The following is a 22,308-nucleotide window of genomic DNA, read 5'->3' as shown; positions in this document are numbered from 1 at the left end:
ACTGAACTATCAGTTTAATAAGTCACAGCTGCAAAATACTAACACAAATTCTTTACAGATGAATGGAAAAACTGGTAGAAGCAGACCTCGGGGAAGATCAGTTTGGATTCCGTAGAAACGTTGGAACACTTGAGGCAATACTGACCCTACGACTTATCTTAGAAAATAGGTTAAGGAAAGGTAAACCTATGTTTCTAGCATTTGTAGACTTAGAGAAAGCTTTTGACAATGTTGACTGGAATACTCTTTCAAATTCTGAAGGTGGCAGGGGTAAAATACAGGGAGCGAAAGGCTATTTACAATTTGTACAGAAACCAGATGGCAGTTATGAGAGTCAGGGGGCATGAAAGGGAAGCAGTGGTTAGGAAGGGAGTGAGTCAGGGTTGTAGCCTATCCCCAATGTTATTCGATCTGTATATTGAGCTAGCAGTAAAGGAAACAAAAGAAAAATTCAGAGTACAATTTAAAATCCATGGAGAAGAAATAAAAACATTGAGGTTCGCCAATGACATTGTAATTCTGTCAGGCACATCAAAGGACCTGTAAGAGCAGTTGAACGGAATGGACAGTGTCTTGAAAGGGGAATATCAGATGAACATCAACAAAAGCAAAACAAGGATCATGGAATGTAGTCGAATTAAATCAAGTGATGCTGAGGGAATTAGATTAGGAAATGAGACACTTAAAGTAGTAAAGGAGTTTTGCTATTTGGGGAGCAAAATAACTGATGATGGTTGAAGTAGAGAGAATATAAAATGTAGACTGGCAATGGCAACGGAAGCGTTTCTGAAGAAGAGAAATTTGTTAACATCGAGTATAGATTTAAGTGTCAGGAAAGTATTTGTATGGGGTGTAGCCATGTATCGAAGTGGAACGTGGCCGATAAATAGTTTAGACAAGAAGAGAATAGAAGCTTTTGAAATGTGGTGCTACAAAAGAATGCTGAAGATTAGATGGGTAGATCACATAACTAACGAGGAGGTATTGAATAGAACTGGGGAGAAGTGAAATTTGTGGCACAATTTGGCTAGTAGAAGGGAGCAGTTGGTAGGACATATTCTGAGGCATCAAGGGATCATCAGTTTAGTATTGGAGGGAAGCATGGAGGGTAAAAATCGTAGAGGGAGACCAAGAGATGAATACACTAAACAGATTCAGTTGGGTGTAGGTTGCAGTAGGTACTGGGAGTTGAAGCTTGCACAGGATAGAGTATCATGGAGAGCTGCATCAAACTAGTCTCTGGACTGAAGACAACAACAACAACAACATTTCCATGTAGCCTAACATGTTTCGAATACTGTTACATTAAGAAGAAACATTTCTGTGGGAAACTAATTTTGAAATAGTGGCTCACATTTATATGGAATAACCCTGGAGTCTATGAAATATGTGTAAGTGCAGACTAGTACAAACTGTGGAGACGAAGTGACCTATTAACTGACATCTGACAGAGTTGAGTGATATGTAAGGCTTAGCCAGTGTAGGAATTCGGCAGTGGTAGAACATCCCAATGAGTGTGAAGTGCCCATACAATTATAGGAATCTGGCATATTTGTTAGGTAGCACTTGCCTTAAAGGCAAAGATATGAAAGGGAATTGAGATAATGGAAGTGCCTACCATCAGAAATCATGACAATGAATACAAGCTTCCATCATATTGACTGCCATCAGTAGAAAGCCTACAAGCCAACTGCAGTCACAAGGCTGTTCCATTGGGTACAGCAGCCTAAGCCATGTAGCACATTTTGTTTTAGCTGCCATTAAGCATTGCAGGAGAACACTGGCTTGCTCTTCGTTCAACACTATCATTAACACTGCTGTTTTTTGTAGTTTCTTGTTGAATACTGTTCCTAATTATTTTTGAACTCTATTTTTTATTTTTTGCACACATTTTTTGGTTTTTGTAACTACAGACTTCAGAATTTTACAGTAATGTTGGCTACCAAATGAGAATGTTCAGCTGTTAGGATGCTGACCTCATATTTTAGAGGATGGAGCTGCTCTGCCCAGCCATTCTGATTTGGGCTTTCCGTAGGTTTGCTGGATCATCGTGGCACATTCTGGGACGGTTCCTTAATCTAGGCCACGGCTGATTACCTGTCCTACCCCTGTAGGCCACCTGTTCTATCCCTTTAAAGCATATTATGTATGTTGTGTGTTATGTTTTGGCCTATTGATTAGCATTGTATTACCTTGACAAATCGTACATCATTTTGAGATTATCCCTGGGTGAATAAAGATAAGCCAGTAATAGAATTTCAGACCTTTACTTCATCCTGTCCTGTTAATGGGGTAAAGATCTTCCTCACTGGTACAAGATACATTAATCGCTGGATTCCTCCTGCCATGGTTGTGCTTCAGTGATTGGTGTTAAGGTACACAAGTGCCTATATTTGGTTGCAACTGAAGCTCCAGGCACTGAAAGGTGCCTGACACATTGTATAGGAAGATGCTAAACATATTTCATCTTTTGGATAGCATTTATCCCATCTAGTAAGGGGTCTGCGTTTTCAGGATTTGGCAAATTTTATTTTATTATTTAACTTTGTGGCTGGATCTCTTATTGATGCCACAGTTATCAAGGTAACATAAGGGAAGGAAGCTGTGTGTGTCATCTTTATGTGAATTGTGTAGTCTTTGTTCTGTGTGTTGTCATAATCTGTTTGCATATTGTATTCTGAGGTGAAATTTGGAGGCCAGCACAGCATTTGCCTATATGAGCATGGGAAACCACACTCAGGCTGGCTGGTGGTCTCCCAGCTCACTGCAAATTTGATCTTGGTCTAGTTTACTGCACACGGTACTACTATATGAACAGGTCTAAAGATATTAATACACTCCTCTTGCAAAAACAAATGAAGCTTTAGCCTGGCTGTCAGACTATACTCTTAGTTGATGATAACCACATGGAGACCACTTACTGAAAAAAATTACATTATTTGTAGTAATCCACAATTTCCTCCAAGTTTGCTGTGGGTTTAATGTGCAGTTTAATGACTTCTGAAATAATTTACATCATTTGAAACAATGCATTGTTTCCTCTGAGTTTGGTATGGGTTTGATGTCCAGTTTAATGACTACATTCAGAGTTTGATAATTGATGCAAAAAGAAAACCTCGATTATAGAGAAGCTGTTTTCTTCCTGACAATAAATATTAATGGAGACATCAGTGGATTTACAGGATCTCTCAGTTTTGTGATTGTGGCAGTCAGTTGTACAATTATTTGTTCCACCAGTGCTCTTTGAATATGTGACATGCAGTAGCATTTGTTTGTGATCTGTGTTGAATTTATAGTGTGTTTATGCTGAATCAGTTGTATGACAAAAGAATTGGATGTTCTCCAATGCAGGTGCACCATCAAATAGATTCTAAAGTCTTCCATTATTCACTGTCTAATGTTGTATCTTGTTAACTAAATCTGTTAATGGAACCAATGTTCTTAGCTTCATTGTGTCATTGAATATACAATACTCTTCTCTTTGACTGTCTTTCACCTGCTTTAATGCTACTACAAAGCCAGCAGTTGCTTTTGCTGTTTCTCAAAATGTCTTGCCCTGTGCCAATTTGATTGCCTGGTTTAATTGCCCCTGCAAATCATGAACGTATATTATGTTCTCTGAAATAACTCAGACAAATGAATGAGATGCTCAAAACTATCTTCACCCATTTCATATGACTGTGCATTAATGCTTTGTATTTTATTTGGAAATATTAAATCGGTTCATCCTCCTGCAAATGTAGGCTATAAAGGTGCATTCTGTAGAATCAAGTTATTGAAATGTTGCCTACGTTCACTGGGAGGAGGTGGCAGAAAATGAGAGCTTTTTTGCCCACCTCATAGACTTAGTACCTTACGAAATATAGATAAACAGTGAAGTTGAAGGCCTTTGCACGAGATGTTAAATGGTGGAGAAATCAAATACTATTCCCATTTCAGGAAGCAAAATATATATATATTATATCTTATTGATGTAAATAAAACAGAAAGAAACTTCCACATGGGAAAAATATATTAAAAACAAAGATTCCAAGACTTACCAAGCGGGAAAGCGCCGGTAGACAGGCACAATAAAATAACACACAAAATTTCTAGCTTTAGCAACCAACGGTTGCTTCTTCAGGAAAGAGGGAAGGAGAGGGAAAGACGAAAGGATGTGGGTTTTAAGGGAGAGGGTAAGGAGTCATTCCAATCCCGGGAGCGGACAAACTTACCTTAGGGGGAAAAAAGGATAGGTATATACTAGCACACACACACGCGCACGCGCGCGCGCGCGCGCGCGCGCGCGCACACGCACACACACACACACACACACACACACACACACACACACACACACACACACACACACACACACAGACATATTTAAAGGCAAAGCTATTTATAAGGACCATTAATATGATACTGGAAAGTGCTAAATGCAGTATAAATAATAGTTGACTGGCATGCAAACAATACTGAAATCATTACTGAGCTTCTGGGTGTCATTTATCAGGGCTAGCTGTATCTACATGTATACTTTGCAAAACAGTGTGAAGTGTGTGGCAGACCTAATGGACTAAGAAAAATGCACATATTCACTTGCATGATTAAATTGTGCCAACACTGCAGACCAAATGAGGTCACACTTACTGTCCTGCATACTGTTCTTTTGAATATGTAGCCAAGATGTCATATCTTTCTTGCACAATGTTCTGGCAACATAACTGGTCACCATGAAATGCTCCTTGACGTACTGTGTTGTCAAATGAAACTAATACTCCCGTTTATATATTCTGATTATCCCCTCCCTTTGTGTTGCTGTGATGAAGAGAATGGTAGGGTTAGTCAGTGAATTGAAGGGAGGAGAGGCTAACCCAGTGTGTGATGGAGGACTTGATGGTGGAGTAATGTCCCAAGAAGACATGACAATCTGGCAGCATACCTGAAAGGACATTCTGCACAATGAGTATCAACATAAAGTGAGAATTTGCAAATACTATCATATGCTTTGGAAAAATCATCTTTGGCATGCTATTCATAACTTAGAGGTAATTTGATTTGCCATTCTTAACAGTTCTTTTGAATTCAGAAGTTGGGTACTGGCTCTCTCTAACACTTGCTGTGACCTCCACGTGTGTTGTTTTTGTCCAGCTAAATGCTCCTATTTCTCCTGCTAAGATTTCTACTTTCCCTTTTCTATTTAAATTTTGCACTATCATATGTGCTCTATGTCCCTTGTCCCCCTCCTTCCTCGTCTGTACCTATTTCTGCTCTCTTATTTATTTTCTCTTCATTTTTGTTGACCTTAAGTCTGTTTCTTGTGCCCCTCTCATATTTAATTCTCTTTCTTTTGTTTTTCCGCCTTATGGATTGCTGCCACCTTTGTTTTATTTTGTGTTTCAAATTTGGTGCATCCAATGTATAAAAACGAAAAATGAAATAAATAAAAACGGCTGATGTGTCTGTAAGATCAGCTTTAATTGTTCTAGGTTTTTCATGTTGTTCTTGATGTTGCTCTTATCTTGCAAATATTTTTATTAAGTTCTGCTTTCATTTTGAATGTATTGTCAGTACTAGATTTATCAATATCTGCTGGTGCTATCCTCGACTGCTCCGTCTTTTCTATGATAATTCGTAAGATTTCTGTGGTGGGTGATGCAAATGAAACAGGTAAAATGAGTAGCTGATAGTCATTCAGATGTACAAATTTTGCCTGATTAAAACTGGGAGTGTTGCTTTGTGGTGTGGTATGATGTATCTCTTTGGTATAGAGATGTGTGTAATGCTATGATAAGGCATTTTGTGAGCAATACTGTGTATAAAGACAAATGTGGCGGGTTTGATGTTTATAATGTTAGTACCCTCTGTCTGTACTGCTCTGAATGTTGAACTTGTGATGTCATCCAAATAACATGGTAGTGTATTTTTCATGTGCTCACCAAATTCTTGCAGGGGGATCCTGATCCTAGCTCTCTTACAAAATGACTTGCCGAGTACATTTTCTCTTTCACATGATATTACTCCCATAATATTTAATTCGTATTGTGTCATATGATGCAGAGCTACATTTTTCATGTGGATTCTTGATTTAATACCTTGTATGGAGGTAGACTCAGAAACCTGAGCTATTTGTGGCACTACATACTGCATCAGGAACGAAAGTATAGAGGGGGGGGGGGGGGGGGGAAAGCTTATTAAAGAATCCCCTTTTCAGTGTTAAAGACTTTGCTGAGTCAGTTATTGAATATTGTATGTTACTCTTTCTTAGGATTCGGGTGCAATTGGAGTTGGTCTTGGACGAGGTGGATGGTCAGCTCGTGAAGAACTGCATTTATTGAATGCCATTGAACAGTATGGCTTTGGAAACTGGGAAGATATAAGCAGACATATAGAGACTCGTACAAGTGAAGGTAATTTATTGACCAGGAATGCTTGAGCACGTGTGAGGGTTTATGGAGGAGAATTTTTCAATACATTAAAACAAAGAATTATTTCCTTTGTCTGATTCCAGTTGCTGTTGATTTTTTGGTACTTCCCTATAAAACAAGCAACTCTTTGTTCATTACAATTGCATTTTGTCATGCATGTTTGTTTAAAGGCTTCACTGATTACTCTTTGGTTTTCATATAGTACTTTATAAGTGATATTGCATTTCTATAATTTGATTCCATGGTTAATTTTTTTATCATGTATTGGAAATTAACAAAAGCACATCTAATTGCAGAAGCCAAGGAAGAATACATATCACGCTTCATAGAGGGAAGCATCGGTCGTTTAACATGGCCTCCTGCACAGAGTTCAAAATCGAAACTGACTGATCAGACATGCACAAATTCTGATCCACTTTCTCCTACACTGACAGCACAGCTGCCGCCAATGGATATTACTCCAGAAGAGGCAACACAGCTTGGATATATGCCACAGCGAGATGATTTTGAGAGGGTATGTTCTTCTAAAGTGTTCTTAACATGGACTTAATTAGAAACATGAAGAATGCAGCTACAGAAATGAGACTGGCAAAAACTATTGTGGAACAGCTAAATTGGCAGTTTGGGGGCAACGTGAGGGGGGGGGGGGGGGGGGCAGGCAAGTATTGGAGGTACGCCCTTCTCTTTTCTCTTGCCCCTACCTGGGTTCTCATTTTTGACATCATTCATCAGAAATGGCCTTCGAGTTGTCTAGCCAAATCCAGCAGACTTTGCCATTTAATAATGGTGTCAACAAAGATGTCTGTACATGTAAGAAATGGCCATGCACAGTGCATTACAAGGCACTCACTTGAAACTGACATGTTTACCGTAATCAATGGAGAGCACATTACAATACAAAAATTACAGGCAGAAGTTGACAGTGACTTCTTTTAAACAATTTATTGTAGCTGTGGAACCATATGTCGCGAAAATATTTGAAAACACTGTAGTGAAATAGCAGTTGTAACTCAATTTTTGAACATTTTTATATATAATGTACATTTTTGTGAAATATAATAAATAAAATACAATTTTACTCATTATTTATAAAGCAATTCAGTTTTGATGACGTGGACATTTAAATATTAAATATCTGTTGAATGTTGTAGAATATTACACTAGTGTTGTGTGAGTTTCATTCATAATGTATAAAATATTCTACGAAGAACACAAAAGACAATTATATCTGCCTGCTAGTTTCGACATGTGTATAAATTAGAAAATTTAGTCCCCTGCTTCCAGCAAATAAAAGCAACACAAATGCCAGCAGAGGCCATGTATACCTTGTGGCTGTTAGGCTGTCTATTGCTATATTGTTGGGAGGAAAAAGGAAAGCGGAAGAAGACAGGAACAGTTTTTACATGTCCTAGTATGAAAAACAAAGTGTAACTTAGAATTCAGGGTCCAAAGACTCATTTGAAGCAAAGATAGTAGTTTCTAATAAATTGGGTTAGGCACTTACCTTCAGAAAGTTGTTTTCTTGAAAATTTCTATTGTGGCCTATGCACTTAACCCAGCTTCCCACAGTAATATTGTCAGTGGCTTCCTCATGTAAATTCTACACTCATTTAATTCTGAACATGTACTTTTAGATGTGACCTTATTTTCAGCTGGGTTGTAGTAGAAGTTGGCCTGGTTTTGAACGGGCTTGTGGCATGTGACTTCTCCAACATATCCACTTTTGTATAGCTTCCAAAGTTCAAATGTTTCTTTCATCCTTGTGTTTGAATTAGTCATTATCCATGTTGATGACACAACCCTCCTCTCAACTGTGCAGTAAATCAGTGATTTGAAATGTCACTATTCATCTTCTCATGATAATTGCTACATTTCTGAATGTAAATATTAGCTTTGCATTTTTGATATAGCTGTATTCTGATGACTTTTCTTTAGCATTTTTCAAGTCACATTGCCCTTTGCATCCTGCCAAATATGCTTCTTGGGATAGTTTTGTATGAGTTGGGTATCATTAAGATAAATAATTGTCTGACTGATTTTCTATCCCAGTGTTGTGCATTTTATTCAGAAAAGTTGCACAAGCTGTTGCAATATTAAATTTCTCCACCAGAACACATCTTTCATTATTTCATTTTCTGTATTTGAATCCAAATGATTTCTAAATCATGCCAACAGAATCTTGTCATGTAAGACATCTGCTATCTTTTGCTGAATGGGTTACATGCCACAGTTGTAAAATTCCAGTACAATATGACAGACAGTATCCTTCTGGAAACCATCCAAACCAGTGATATTTCTTCTTCCACTAACATTTTTCCTCGGAAATTGAAACTTTGTATCTTGATCAAAAACAAGTAGAAGATAACAGTCTTGGTTGCAATGTTGAAATTACTATTTACTTATTCACAGTGATGCATGTTTCACCTACTTCAAGACATCTTCACATTGTCTGATAAATGTTGATTAGCATATTATGGATATAAATGATAAAACATCTGCAAAAATAAATTGCCCTCTTCATGCACAATAAAAATATTCAAGGCAGATATATGGTCCTGTCATGTATTAAAAAGCATAATATCTGACAACCTTCCTGGGACATGTCATACAGCCCAGTGAATACAAGGCAGCATGAGGCCTGTACACTCTGTCAAATGCTAAAATTCTGGAAACATCATTCTACATCCTCTGATCACATATGCAAAAAGTGTGTGTGGTCATGGTATACAGAATTACATTTCCAGCAAGTTTACGATATTACTGGTTCAAAACTCTTATGACCAATGCTGCCATTTTTCTTGTTCACAATAGTAGATATTTGTGTTTCTCATTTGTGTAGCATTTTCTGGTATACAGTTCTGTGCCAATCAGTAACAGTACCTTATGGCTCTTTTATACTCTTTGTCTTACTCTATGGCACTTTATTGTGCTTGAATATTCTTATTCCTTATATTTTGGCTCATGACATTACTTTTATTTAGGAATATGACAATGGAGCAGAATCATTGGTGTCATCATTGTTTGTAAACAACATTGAAGATGAAGAATTGGACATTGGTAAGTTTCTCAAAAATGTTAAGACGGCTCCTTTTTTTCTTTTTTTAAGGCATGAATTAGACTATGAAAAAATATTTTATTTTAATCAGTTCTAAGCACTTGAATATACATATGCTTTCGCACTCTGATGGCATATTGCTTGCTGAACGAACACTTAGTGTAAAACAAATGCTGATTCATTTATTTAACCAAAATCAAGTTTTGTTCTAATGTTGTGTCATGAATAGGAATATACTGATGTCATTGTTATAATTTTTCAGCGCTGAAACTGGCCCAGGTTGACATGTACACAAGACACCTTCGTGAAAGGGCGAGACGGAAGAGATTGGTGAGAGACTATCAGTTAGTTTCACAGTTCTTTGCTTCCAACAGGAAAGACAGACCAGTGCAACGGAAGAAGCTTTCTAAAGAGGAAAGGTAAGATTTGGTACCTATGTGTAGCATGTGAATAGCAGTAATCACTGTCACATTGTGACCAAAGTAATCCAAATCCAAAATCAGGGTCATAAATAGGGTACAACACTTAGAACTGAAGGCACATTTACTACAAAGCCAACATACAGATAGAAAGAAACCGAACTGAAGTGGATGGAGAGTTCTGCTGTTTATAGAAACATCGAATATTCCAGACTGTACTAACATAAGGACTTTTGAGACACTTCCATAAATTATAAATACTGACTGACAAATAATTGCTGTTGGTTTGGTGTGACATGCTGACCTGCAGTATGCTATCCAGCGATACTAACTGCTACGCCACATTGCATGCACCACAACTTGTGACATTGCTCTCTCTCCTGGAGAGATCTTCAGACCTTCTCATAAGAATCAACTATAGCCTCCTTGATCTAGATGTTATCAATGGCTGTGCTGACAGTATTTCACAGCCTTGTCATCTTGTCATGTGCTCTTCACTATGATGAGCATTGAAGGCAGACCCTCTGTCAAAACTTCATGTTTGTTGAGCAGGCCTTAAGTTTCCTTGAGCGAGAAGTCCCCATCACTGATTTGTGCCCCAGGACTGTAACAGGGCTTCGCATGGAGGCCATGGATGACATCTCCCCACTTTTGTGTTCGTGATGCAGTGTCATAATCATCTAGAGTAGTGTGTTAGTAACTTTCCTGATATTTCGCATTTCCTCACAAGTGTAAAAATCCATATCAAGTCTCCTATGCTGAGTCTCACCGGCTGGTGATTGGCTTTATAGTGCTCTTGATGCTTCTCCCATGTGTCCAGAGTGCGTGTCAAGCCAACTGTCTTGATTCTTCAATCCCGATAATGACAAGTCTCATGTAGTTGCGTTATTAACATCTGGTTGAAATGGGAACAATGTTTCTGCTGTCATTTTGGCCTTGTGACTGTGGAGCAGAAAGAACAGAGTGAAGTGTATAGTATCTTGCTTCTCTGTGTTCTAGGGAACTCTCATTACTGTCAGTATTTTACCCCAATCTCCATGTTAATCATTAACTTACATTGAGGGCATATCTGCCAGTGTCTTAGCAAAGCATTTGTTATTCTGCTGGTAATATTGCAATGTGAACTTACCTGTGAGACTAGTCTTGACTGAAGAACTTTTACACCATCAGAGGTCATCACACTGGTTATTCTACTAGGGACCTTGCAATTTCTCGAGTGTCAGCATTTGGTACAGCTTAGGTGGCAGTGTAGCAGATGAGGTAGTCAGTGCAGACTATTATCCATCAATTCCCATTTGTTAGCTTCAGGAACCTCCCTAAGAAGTTCAGTCCGGTCTCGTGGAATAGTGCTGCTACTGTTGGAACTGGTATCAGATGGCTTGAAGGTAATAGCGGCCCATGTTTCAATCAACTGGGTATTCCTGAAGTCTCGGTGCCTATCTCACCAGGTGACTCGATTGGTACTTCGTGCTAGATAATTAGCATAGAGAATGGTGATCTGTCACAACAGTGAGTGATTTGCCAAATAAATACAACCAGAACTTGTTGATGGATCTAACAACTGCCAGGCATTTTCTCCTGGTTGTAGAGTAATTCATCCTAGACTTCTTGAATTTCTACAAAACTGCAGCTATCCATAACCTCTAGTGTCTGTCTGAAGTTCTGTCTTGGCATTCTCATCATATGTTGCTAGGACTGGAGCTGTTAGTACTTTCTTAAGAACAAGGAAAGAACTTACTTGCACCTCATTCCAGGAAAATTTGCCATTTCTTCAGTATTTCTTTCAATACATATGCATTTGTAAAAGAGCCCTTTGTTAATAGCTGATAGTACGAGCACATTCTGAGAAAACTTCTTATATGACAAATATGCTGAGGAATCAGAAAATTTGTGACTGCTCTAATTTTCTCTGGATTGGGAAATGCTCCATCACCATTAACTGGATGCTGCAAGATTTTTATTTTGTGGTCAATCAAGATGCACTTTCTTAGATTCATGTGGAGGCCTGCAGTTGGAATACACTTCAATGTGGTTGTCAGGTGGCTTAGATGATCTAAAATGTCTGCAATGAGACCATGAGGCAACTAGCACCTGGACAGGTTGCCCCTCGATGAGATTTCCTAACACCTAGGCAACTGTTGGCCATAGAGATTTTCATCTGTGGTGGCCTCATCTCCATAGATGGTTGCCTTACTTAGTTTTCCTGCATTCGACAGCTAGATGATTGTTGGTACGAGGGGGGGGATCAAATGTAAATGGGATTTTTGTTCCTGAACAACAACAGTTGGTAGGACTGGCTCCGTGCTTCTGTTATGCTTAGGCGGGACTATTAGAAGTGAGGAGAGCATGCTGTTAGATATTTCCCTTCATTTCGTCAGTAACATTCATGATGCCTGAGCAACAGGTGCCCACCCTCCATTGCGCAACACATAATTATCAAGTTTCTTGCTCGTGAAGGAGTAAACAGAAATTTGCCAAAGATTGACTGCACAGTTTGGTGATAAAACATTATCAAGGATGCGCGTGTTTGCCTGGCATAAAAAGTTCAGGGGAGGATAAGAATGTGTGGAAAATCAGCAACACGATTGCCATCCTCGGACCAGCATTGCAGACAAAAACATTTCTGCAATTAAAGACATTACTGACGATGATTGATGGGCCATAGTATCAGAAATTGCACAAAAAGACGGAATCAGTTATGGGAGCTGCCAATAAAACATCACAAATGACCTACAGTTCCGTAAAGTGTGTTCCAGCTGGGTCCCTAAACTTTTGATCTAAAATCTGAAGTTGAGATGTTTGGAGGTCTGTCAGAGGCTTACAGCAGGGTTTGCGGAAGAAGGTGATGCGTTTTTGAGTCGGATCGTTACCTGCGACGGAAGATGGGTTCACCACTACACTCCAGAATCCAAACAAGCCAGTAAGGAGTGGCGGAGGAAAGTGGAAGCAGCACCGGTGAAAGCCAAGACTACTGTCAGCTGGCAAGGTTCTTTCAACATTTTTTTTCAATCAGCAAGGTGTTTTGCTGATTGATTTTTTGCATGAGTGGTGCACTACCAATGCTGCTTACTACTGTGAACTGTTGAACAAGACGAGAGTTGCATATCGCTGCAAAAGATGTGACCAGTCGATTCGACAGGTCATCCTCCCCCACGACAGTGCGCGACCCCATACTACAGCTCTAACTGTCTCTCAAGCTACAGGAAATGCGCTGGACTGCACTTGATCATCCTCCTTACAGCCCAGACTTATTGCCTTGTAATTTCCATTTATTCGGACCGTTTAAAGAAGCGCTAGGAGGGCGACAATTTGAAAATGATGAGAGTGTGGAAGACTTCGTGCACAACTGGCTGGTGACACAACCCAGTTCTTTTTATGATAAGAGCATCAAAAAGCTGCCCATATCCTGGAAAAAATGCAGTTTCAAAGCAGGAGACTGTGTGGAAAAATAAATTATAATTGCCTTGACTTTTTCAATAAATGAATTTAAATAAAAAATAAAACCCTGTTTATATTTGATACACCTTTGTATCTGTGTGTGGTGACAGGAAACAGCTGCAGTGTGTTGGGGAACAACCTTGGGGTATGTGAATGGGCTTTATCCCACAGGTTGCGTATAATCATGTGCTGTTGATTGACGTGAATAGAACTGTTGTGATCGCTCATCTTCTTTCTCAATAGTAGCACACAACATTTCCAGTGCATTCACAGTGTAAATGTACCATTTTATTTCTCTTCCAAATGTCCGGCTTCTGCTGAGTATTATGCTTGGTGGAGTAGCTGGTTGCATTGAGTGCATTGGTCGAGTGCTGAGTTGTTATGTGACATAGGTCATAGATGACAGAGTCCATTCTACCTGATGCACTCAATGGGTAATGAAGATTGGTGCTAAAAATCAGCACACTTCTTCCTCTGTTTTTTCTATTACTTCCTGACATGCGGGCATAACATTCACAGCTGCTATCTCTTGCTTACTCAGTGTGACAGTTTTGGCTGCCATAAATTTATGTATCTCTTTCCTTACTACCTGGTTTATGATAGAGGCGAGGTCATGGTGGTCTTCCACATCTATCGTATGGACCACATTCGGGAGTCAGTCATACTTCTGTTGGTGGACTTGCATTTCCATTATGCACTGACACCACCTGATGAATCCCTCTTTGTTGTGACATCCTTTGCTAGAAGTCTTTGGTAAATGTCATCTGCAACTCCTTTCATCAAGTGTGACATTTTGTTGGCTTCTGTCATATTCGGATTTATAATGCAGCATGGGGTCAAAATGTACAAATGTAATTTGTCCATGATTTTTGGGCACTTTTCTTCAATTGTTGCTGGCTGTTGCCAAACATTTCCTCCAGTTCGGCCAAGAATTTGTCCCAGCTGACGAGCATCTTTTCCTTGTTTTCAAACTACTGCTGGGCTGTGCTGTCCAAGAAAAAGTTCAGATTTGCCAAACACATAATGTCATCCCACCTGTTGTATTTGGTGACTTGGTTGGATCTTTTCAACCATTTCATAGAGTCCTGACCAGTGTCCCTCAAAAACTCTGATGGGGCCCGATGTGTAGTTGACTTAGTGCTGGTTTCCAATCCATTGGCTCTTGTTCATGTTGGCATCAGCTTCCATGTTGCCTACTTGGAACCAAGGTGATGTATTTTTTTCGAAGTAACTGGCGTCTCCACCAAAAAGTGACATGTTGTAACCGCAGTTGAGCCCAAATCTGAAAGCAGGTCACCAGTAAAGTACAATGCTTATGACTGGAAGCACATTCATTAAGAAAACCAAAACAGGAGTGCTGGGAAAGGTATGTGTCCACCATTGGCCTCCGTATCTCTCCATTGCAGCTTTGGGCCAAGATTAGGCACCACTATGGCTATTGGACCCCTGTCAGCATCCCTGCGCTCTCACTGAATTGAGCAGTTTGTACTGACTCCGACATAATTGCAAACCGCTTGGCAGAGCATTTTGCTCTGAGTTCTGCTTCTGCAAATTACCCACTGGCCTTCCGACCCTGAAAGTGCGGTTGGAACGTCGGAGCCTTTCATTTCACACGTGCCACCCTGCATCCTACAATGTTCCGTTCAGTGAGTGGGAATTCCAAAGTGCCCTAGCCGTTTGCCCTGATACGGCTCCTGGCCCAGATCGCATCCACTGTCAGATGCTCAAACACCTCTCGGCAGACTGCCAGCGATGCCTCCTAGACCTTCATAACCATATATGGGTTGAGGCTGAGTTCCTGTCGTAATGGCGGGAAAGCATCGTCATCCCCATTCTAAAACCTGGCAAGAACCCACTGGAGGTGGACAGCTACTGCCCCATTAGCCTCACCAACATTCTTTGCAAGTTGCTCGAATGCATGGTGAGCCGGCAGCTGAGTTGGGTACTCGAGTCTTGGGTTCTTCTGTCCCTGTCTCAGGGTGGGTTCCATAAGAGCCACTCAGTCGCCGATAATCTGGTGAGCCTGGAGTCTGCCATCCGTATGGCCTTTGCTTGCCGTCAGCACCTCGTCGCTGTCTTTTTTGACATGCGGAAGGCATATGATACGACATGGCGACATCACATCCTCTCTAGGTTTCATGGTTGGGGCCTTCGGGGTCGGCTGCTGATATTCATACCGAAATTTTCTGTCCACGTGCAAGTTGCGGCATCCCATAGTTCCCCATGAGTTCAGGAGAATGGGGTACTACAGGGATCTGTCTTAAGTGTCTGCCTGTTTTTAATTGCAATTAATGGACTCGCTGCGGCGGTGGGAACGTGTGTGTCAGCATGCTTGTATGCTGATGACTTCTGCCTCTACTATAGCTCCATTGGCATTGCAGCTGCTGAACATCAGCTGCAGGGCACTATCCGCAAGGCGCAATCTTGGGCTGTAGTTCAAGGCTTCCAGTTTTCGGCTGCCAAGACCTGCGTTATGCACTTCTGCCGGCGACGCATTGTTCACCCTAAGCCACGGCTTTATCTTGACAGCAGACCTCTTGCTGTGGTGGAGACCCATCGGTTTTTGGGTGTGGTTTTTGATGCCTGGTTGACTTGGCTCCCTCACATTCGGTAGCTTAAACAGATGTGTTGGCGGCATCTTAATGCTCTGCGATGCTTGAGCCACATCAGCTGGGGAGCTGAGCGATCTACCCTCTTACAGCTCTACCAGGCGTTAATTCAGTCCTGTCTGGATTATGGGAGCCTGACTTAGGGTTCAGCATCCCCTTCTGCTTTGCAGATGCTGACCCCATCCTTCACAGCGGGATCTGACTTGCCACTGGAGCATTCCCAACCAGCCCTGTGAATAGCATACTTGTAGAGGCAGGTGTCCCTCCGTTGCGGTTACGGCGCCAACGTTTACTGGTTGCTTATGCTTCACACGTTTGTAGCTTGCCCGGGCATCCTAATTATCACCTCCTGTTCCCTCAATCAGTCGTCTATCTCCCAGAAAGTCAGCCCCGGTCGAGCTGTATGATCGTGGTCCACGTCAGAGAGCTTTTCTCTGGCTTGAGGTTTTCCCTCTTCCACCTCCTTATCGGGCCCCTCTGCGTACACCCCCATGGTGTGTGTCCCGCCCATGCCTTTGGCTCGAATTGGCACAGGACCCGAAGGACTCAGTCCCTCCTGAGGCCTTCCGCCGCTGCTTTCTTTCTACCCTTGCCATGTGTCAGGTCTCTGGTGTTGTTTACACTAATGGTTCGATGGTTGCTGGTCGTGTCTGTTATGCTCTCACTCTAGGGGACCATTACGAACAACACTCATTACCGACTGGCTGCAGCATTTTCACTGCTGAGCTGGTCAAAATCTTTTGTGCCCTAGAGTATATCCACTCCTGCTCAGGTGAGTCATTTGTTATCTGTTGCAACTCCTTGAGCGGTTTATGAGCTATCGACCAGTGTTTCCCTTGCTCTCGTCTGGTGATGGCTATCCAGGAGTTGCTCCATAATCTTCCCCGTTGCGGCCGCTCTTTGGTCATTGTGTGGACACCGGGTCATGTCGGCATCCCAGGAAATGAACATGTTGACATGCTGGCCAAGCTGGCTGGCGGTGCACCAGCCTTATCGATTGGTCTTTTGGAGAATGACCTCAGATCCGTTTCGCGGCAGAAGTTACTTCGCACCTGGGGTGAAGAATGGCGCTCCCTGCCTTCACCCAACAAACTTCGGGTCATCAAGGAGGCTACCAGTGCATGGTGCTCCTCCTTGTGGGGCTCTCCCAAGGTGTCTGTTGTCCTCTGCAGGCTGCGCATTGGGCACACCCGGATGATGCACAGCTACTTACTGTGCCGTGAGGACCAACCTCAATGTCGCTGCGGATCTGCTTTGACGGTGGTCCACATTTTGTTGGCCTGTCCCCTTTTAACTGCGCTCAGGCAGACGTTTGCGCTGCCTGATACACTCCCTGCACTTTTAATGGAGGACACTGCCATGGCAGGCTTAGTTTTGCGTTTTATTCGTGGAGGGGGCTTTTATCACTTGGTCTAAGTGTTTGTCTTTATTTTGGGTTGGGTCTGGCCTTTGGCCTACGAGACTGAGTTTTCTAGTGTGTTTCTTGGTGGTTGGCTTTTCCTTTTTCGTCTCTATGGTCGGCCAACCACTGTCACACTCTGTGTGATTTTAATTCCTTTTGTCTGGTCTCTGAGTCTTTCTTGTCCTGTATTGTCTCTTGTTTGTTTTTATTCTTTGTGTGTGTTCGAAGGTTTTGGAAAAGAGAACCGCTGGTCCTAGCAGTCTGGTCCCTTCGATCCGACTATCCAACCAACCAACCATTCAACCAACCTAATTCCTCGCTAAGACATAATTAATGATTCTCTTGGGCGTGGTAACATTCTGTGAACACTAAATAGATGTAACGTGAAACTGTAATGATAAATGGCAGCATTTAGCTATCTGAATTTATACATTTTAATGCCTTGCGATTATCTGCACAGATATAAGACAATACAGTTGTAGGCAGCTAGATAGATGGTACCCATAATGTGTGTACAATTGTTATGTTCTAAAATTCAGTGTATCTTCATATAGATTGATGTAAAGTGTCAAATTGTTCTAGGGAATTCCAGGATCGTATGAGGGTTTTCACTCAGTTTCATACTGCTCAAGAACATGAGCACTTCCTACACAACCTTCAGAGGGAGAGAGAACTTAGACTACGCATCAGCGAGCTGATGAGGTACCGACGCAATGGCTTAACTCAGCATGAAGAGTGCACACATTTTGAGCAGCAACGTCTACAGTTTGAGGAGTGGAAGGAAAAACGATCTGTAAGCATGTCACGGACTTTATTTCTGTACTTATTTACTTTCAGATACAATGTGTCTGATTAATCGAAGAAGTCAGTATGTCAAAGTTAAATCTGAACCAGGCAGTCACATTTCAGATGTGTTCTTGTTTCTTGTACAGATTTTTGCCTAGTGAATTTCCAAATTTGGTGTAAATACAACTGAAACTTGTTATGGTGCTTGATAGTTGTGAAACAGTTAACTTTTTCATTGTATTATTTCTATCCTGATGCATATTTTTTTTACATGACTGATAGCATTTATATTCATGTTTACAGTTGTAAAATTTCTTTATATGTAAACTTAATATGAATTTTTGTATTACCATTTTGGTAATACTGTGCATTGTTTTATATATACGAGGGTCATTCCAAAAGAAATGCACACTTTTTTTTTTTTAAATCCATCTTTTATTCTACATGTTTAAAAGTTTTACACTGTGTAGATACATCCTTTGGGAACAATATTTTCATTTCTCCATATAATTTCCATCCCTCTCAACTGCCTTATGCCATCTTCGAACCAGTGCCTTTGTACCCGCACGGTAAAATTCTGGACCAACCTGTTGGAGCCACTGTTTGGCAGCGTGCACAAGGGAGTCGTCATCTTCAAACCTAGTTCCACGAAGAGAGTCAGTTTCCCAAAGAAATAATAGTCACATGGAGCCAGGTCAGGACTATAAGGCTGTTTCAGTGTTGTCCATCCGAGTTTTGTGATCGCTTCCATGGTTTTTTGACTGGCATGTGGCCGTGCATTGTCGTGCAACTGAAAAACATCCTGCTTTTGCTGATGTGGTTGAACACGACTCAGTCGAGCTTGAAGTTTCTTCATTATTGTCACATGTGTGTCTGTCAGCAGTCACCAATTTGTTAACTCTCTGCACATTTTCTGGAGTGAGTGCAGTGTGAGGCCTGCTTCTGCAAGGACAATCCTCAATATTGTCGTGCCCACTTTCATCCCATATCCTGCTTGCCCGCCGACTAACTGTGCTGCAATAGACAGCAGCATCTCCATACACCTTTTTCAACCTCTTGTGGATGTTTTCACAGCACAGGAATTCTGTGACAGTATGTTGCTTCTGATGAACGTCAAGTGTAGTAGCCATCTTGAAGGCATGCTGTGAGGGCGCCACTCATGGGAACAGGTTGAACTAAGTTTGAAAACAAGTGGGAAGAGTGTATCTGTACACTGTAAAACTTTCACACATCAGAATAAAAACTGTATTTTTACAAAAATAGTGTGCATTTCTTTTGGAGTGACCCTCGTAGATATACGAGGGTAATTCAGAAAGTAAGGTTCGATTGGCCATGAAATGGAAAGCACAGTGACATTCCAATGAAGCTTTGCACAGATGTGTGGGGCAGTGTCTGTAGTATTCTTTTCAATTATGAGCACACAGCGAGCATGTAAAGACGCCTAGAAAATAGTCTCTCCTGACAGCTGTGTGTGTCTGCTGAGAAATTTTGCCTGATTTCATGCAACCCCACATAACTTAGCAATCACACATTCTCAGCTGCATACTGCAGGGGCAACAAAGAAGCTTCTGCAGCATTTTCAATGGAAAGTTTTCCAGTTGTAAAAATTTTAAAAATGCTGTGTATTTTGTTGGATCTATAATTTTTCCACTCTTGACAACGTGAATTGTTTTTTGAATTATACACTATCTCCCAACTGATTATAATTTTGCTGTTATATAAGGAACACTCAAAAAGTTTCCATTTCTGGTTGCAGTCCAGAATCAGTATGCCAATCAGGCACAATTGTTGTGACCTTCGAGGCAGTCACTCAACCAACGCACCAGGTTGAAAGTACCCATTTGGTAAAACACCAGGTCCTACTGCATGAAGCAGCCCAGAACTACCTGCAGCTTATCTTCATCTGACAAGTCATTTTTAAGGGACCAAGGGCATGATAAACACACAGGGGGAGAGAGGACTATAGGGCATCATGAACTTCATACTTTTAGGCCATAATGGATGAGGCTGGCATCTTAGATTAACCAGCATCTTGTGTCGAATCGCGAGCAGCACAGAACTTGGCACACTAACCCACAACAGAAGTTTTCGACAGACATGCTGCCTTGTACATACTCTTCATTCTCCGATGGATGTCTATTCTTTTTTGTCCTCCGGCAGCCAAGAAAAGAATTATAGCATGTTGGTCTTGTTTGGATGCATTTCATAATAACGTCGCCATAGTTCGTTTCCGCATTTACCACATGCACTTTGGGAAGACGCGCATGCCACGTTAATCCCTTGGGTAAACGTCGATGTATTGGGGTTGCTTATTGCATATACGCTGCAGCAATCCCCTCAGATGGAAACTTTTTGATCACCCCTTACACACACATCTTTATTTCTAAAATCTGGTATGATTTACATGAAAAATACTGTTTCATAATTCTTAACAACTGCTAGGGGAAAGATCTGTCCTGTTAAGGATACTTGTGTATTGTTCAAGCAGAGAGCTGAGTGTGTTGACTTGTAGACTTACATAATTGAGTTATATCAATGGTAAATATTTTGATTGTATCAGTTTGCCTTTTACCTAGGGCAGCAGTGGGTCCATCCTCTCATCGCAATCAAGAAAAAGGTAAGCATACAATTATATATTTTTTCAAACCATTGTGTTTTTGAGATAAGTCATTATTGATTTGTATACTATAATTTTGTACTTGTATTAATGGTACATTTTTTAGTTTTATTAAAACTCTACCAAAGTTAAAGGAATCATGAAAAGGGAAGGGTAATCGTTTGCAGCACAGTGTTTCTTTAATTATTTTATTTCAGCTATTTTAACTCTTTTTCTTAAAATTCCTATTTTAAATGTGGCATATCAGATTGTCAATGGACATTTTGTATTTTGCATTCTTATGTACAGAAAATATTGTAATGAATTCATTGTGTTGTTTCTTTATTCTTACAGTTTTTCACAAGTTTTCTTTTGAAGTCTCTTAATGAAATCTTAATCAGTTACTAATGTTTCAAATGCGCCTCCTTTTCTTAGTATGTCACTTGTGATGTTTATATTTTGTAGACCTTCTTTCATCGGTCTCTTCTGATCAGTTAATCTTCACTGTCTTTGAAATGATCATGTTAAATGGTGAGTCTTAGTATGCAAATATGTCCATTGAAACTGAAGAATCTTGTGTATACTGAATTGTTGATTTGGGTGCAGAGATCTGCAAGGAAGTGTGATAGGACTACCTTTATTCTCAGTGTACATAAATGATCAGACGGACGGCATGAGCACCAATCTCTGGCTGGGTGCTGATGTACTGTGGTGTACCAGAAGGTGTCATTGTTGAGTAATTGTAGGGGTATACTATATGACTTACAAAATTTCTAGTTGGTGTGATGAATGGCACCTTGCTCTAAATGTGTAAAAATGTAAGTTAATGGAGATGAGTAGGGCAAATATCCCATAATGTTCAAATACAGCATTAGTAGGCTGGTGCTTGACAGTCACAGTAATTAAATATTTAGGCGTAAGATTTGCAAAGTGATATTAAGTAGAAAAAACACAAAAGGGTGGTAGCACATAAGGTGAATAGTCAGTCGGCTTCGATTTATTGGGACAATTTTAGGAAAGTGTGATTAATCTGTCAAGGAGCCTATGCATAGAACTCTAAAGTGACCCTTTCTCGAACACTGCTCAAGTGTGGGATTGCCAACAGGTAGGATTAAAAGAAGACAATGAAGTAATTCAGAACTGGGCTGCTACATTTGTTATCAGTAGGTTCAATTAACATTTGAGCATTATGGAAATGCTTTGTGAACTCAAATGGGAATCCCTGGAGAGAAAACGATGTTCTTTTCGTGGGACACTATTGAGGACATTTATACAACCAGTTATGAAGCTAACTGCAGAATGATTCTGCTGCCGCCGACATCCATTTTACATTAGGACCATAAAGATAGAGAAAGTAGGGCTCTGACGAAGGCGTGCGAATAGTCGTTTTTTCTGCTGCTCTATTTGCGAGTGGAACAGGAAAGAAATGACTAGTAGTGGTACCATCTGGTGACTTGTGGGATATATATGCAGGTGCTAGTTTTCCATTGAGTCAAATTTCACTTTGTTGTGTGAAACCATACATTTACCTAAGAATTTTCCATTCTTGTTATTTGGTGCAAAATCAGTTTGACCAATAATGGCTATGGCTTC

The 22,308-nt window shown here is 40.7% G+C and overlaps 1 protein-coding gene across 3 annotated transcripts in view; it reads left to right on the top strand.

The window, feature by feature from the left end:
* The window catches only part of LOC126267397 (transcriptional adapter 2B-like), a 92,430-nt gene that overhangs the window by 13,509 nt on the left and 56,613 nt on the right, over positions 1-22,308 (top strand). Inside the window, exons 4-9 of one of the 3 annotated variants that reach the window (XM_049972599.1) lie at positions 6,251-6,392; positions 6,707-6,924; positions 9,392-9,467; positions 9,728-9,884; positions 17,916-18,126; positions 20,696-20,736. In XM_049972599.1, the coding sequence (XP_049828556.1) occupies positions 6,251-6,392; positions 6,707-6,924; positions 9,392-9,467; positions 9,728-9,884; positions 17,916-18,126; positions 20,696-20,736 (845 nt within the window). Of the gene's footprint in view, positions 1-6,250; positions 6,393-6,706; positions 6,925-9,391; positions 9,468-9,727; positions 9,885-17,915; positions 18,127-20,679; positions 20,737-22,308 lie in introns of all 3 variants that reach the window. The other 2 variants (XM_049972601.1, XM_049972600.1) reach the window with 2 other exon arrangements.

Source organism: Schistocerca gregaria, chromosome 4 (genome assembly GCF_023897955.1).
Source record: "Schistocerca gregaria isolate iqSchGreg1 chromosome 4, iqSchGreg1.2, whole genome shotgun sequence".
NCBI classification, from domain to species: Eukaryota; Metazoa; Arthropoda; class Insecta; order Orthoptera; family Acrididae; genus Schistocerca; species Schistocerca gregaria.
Note: the sequence above shows the minus strand (reverse complement) of the source record. Positions and strands in the feature narration are given on the sequence as shown.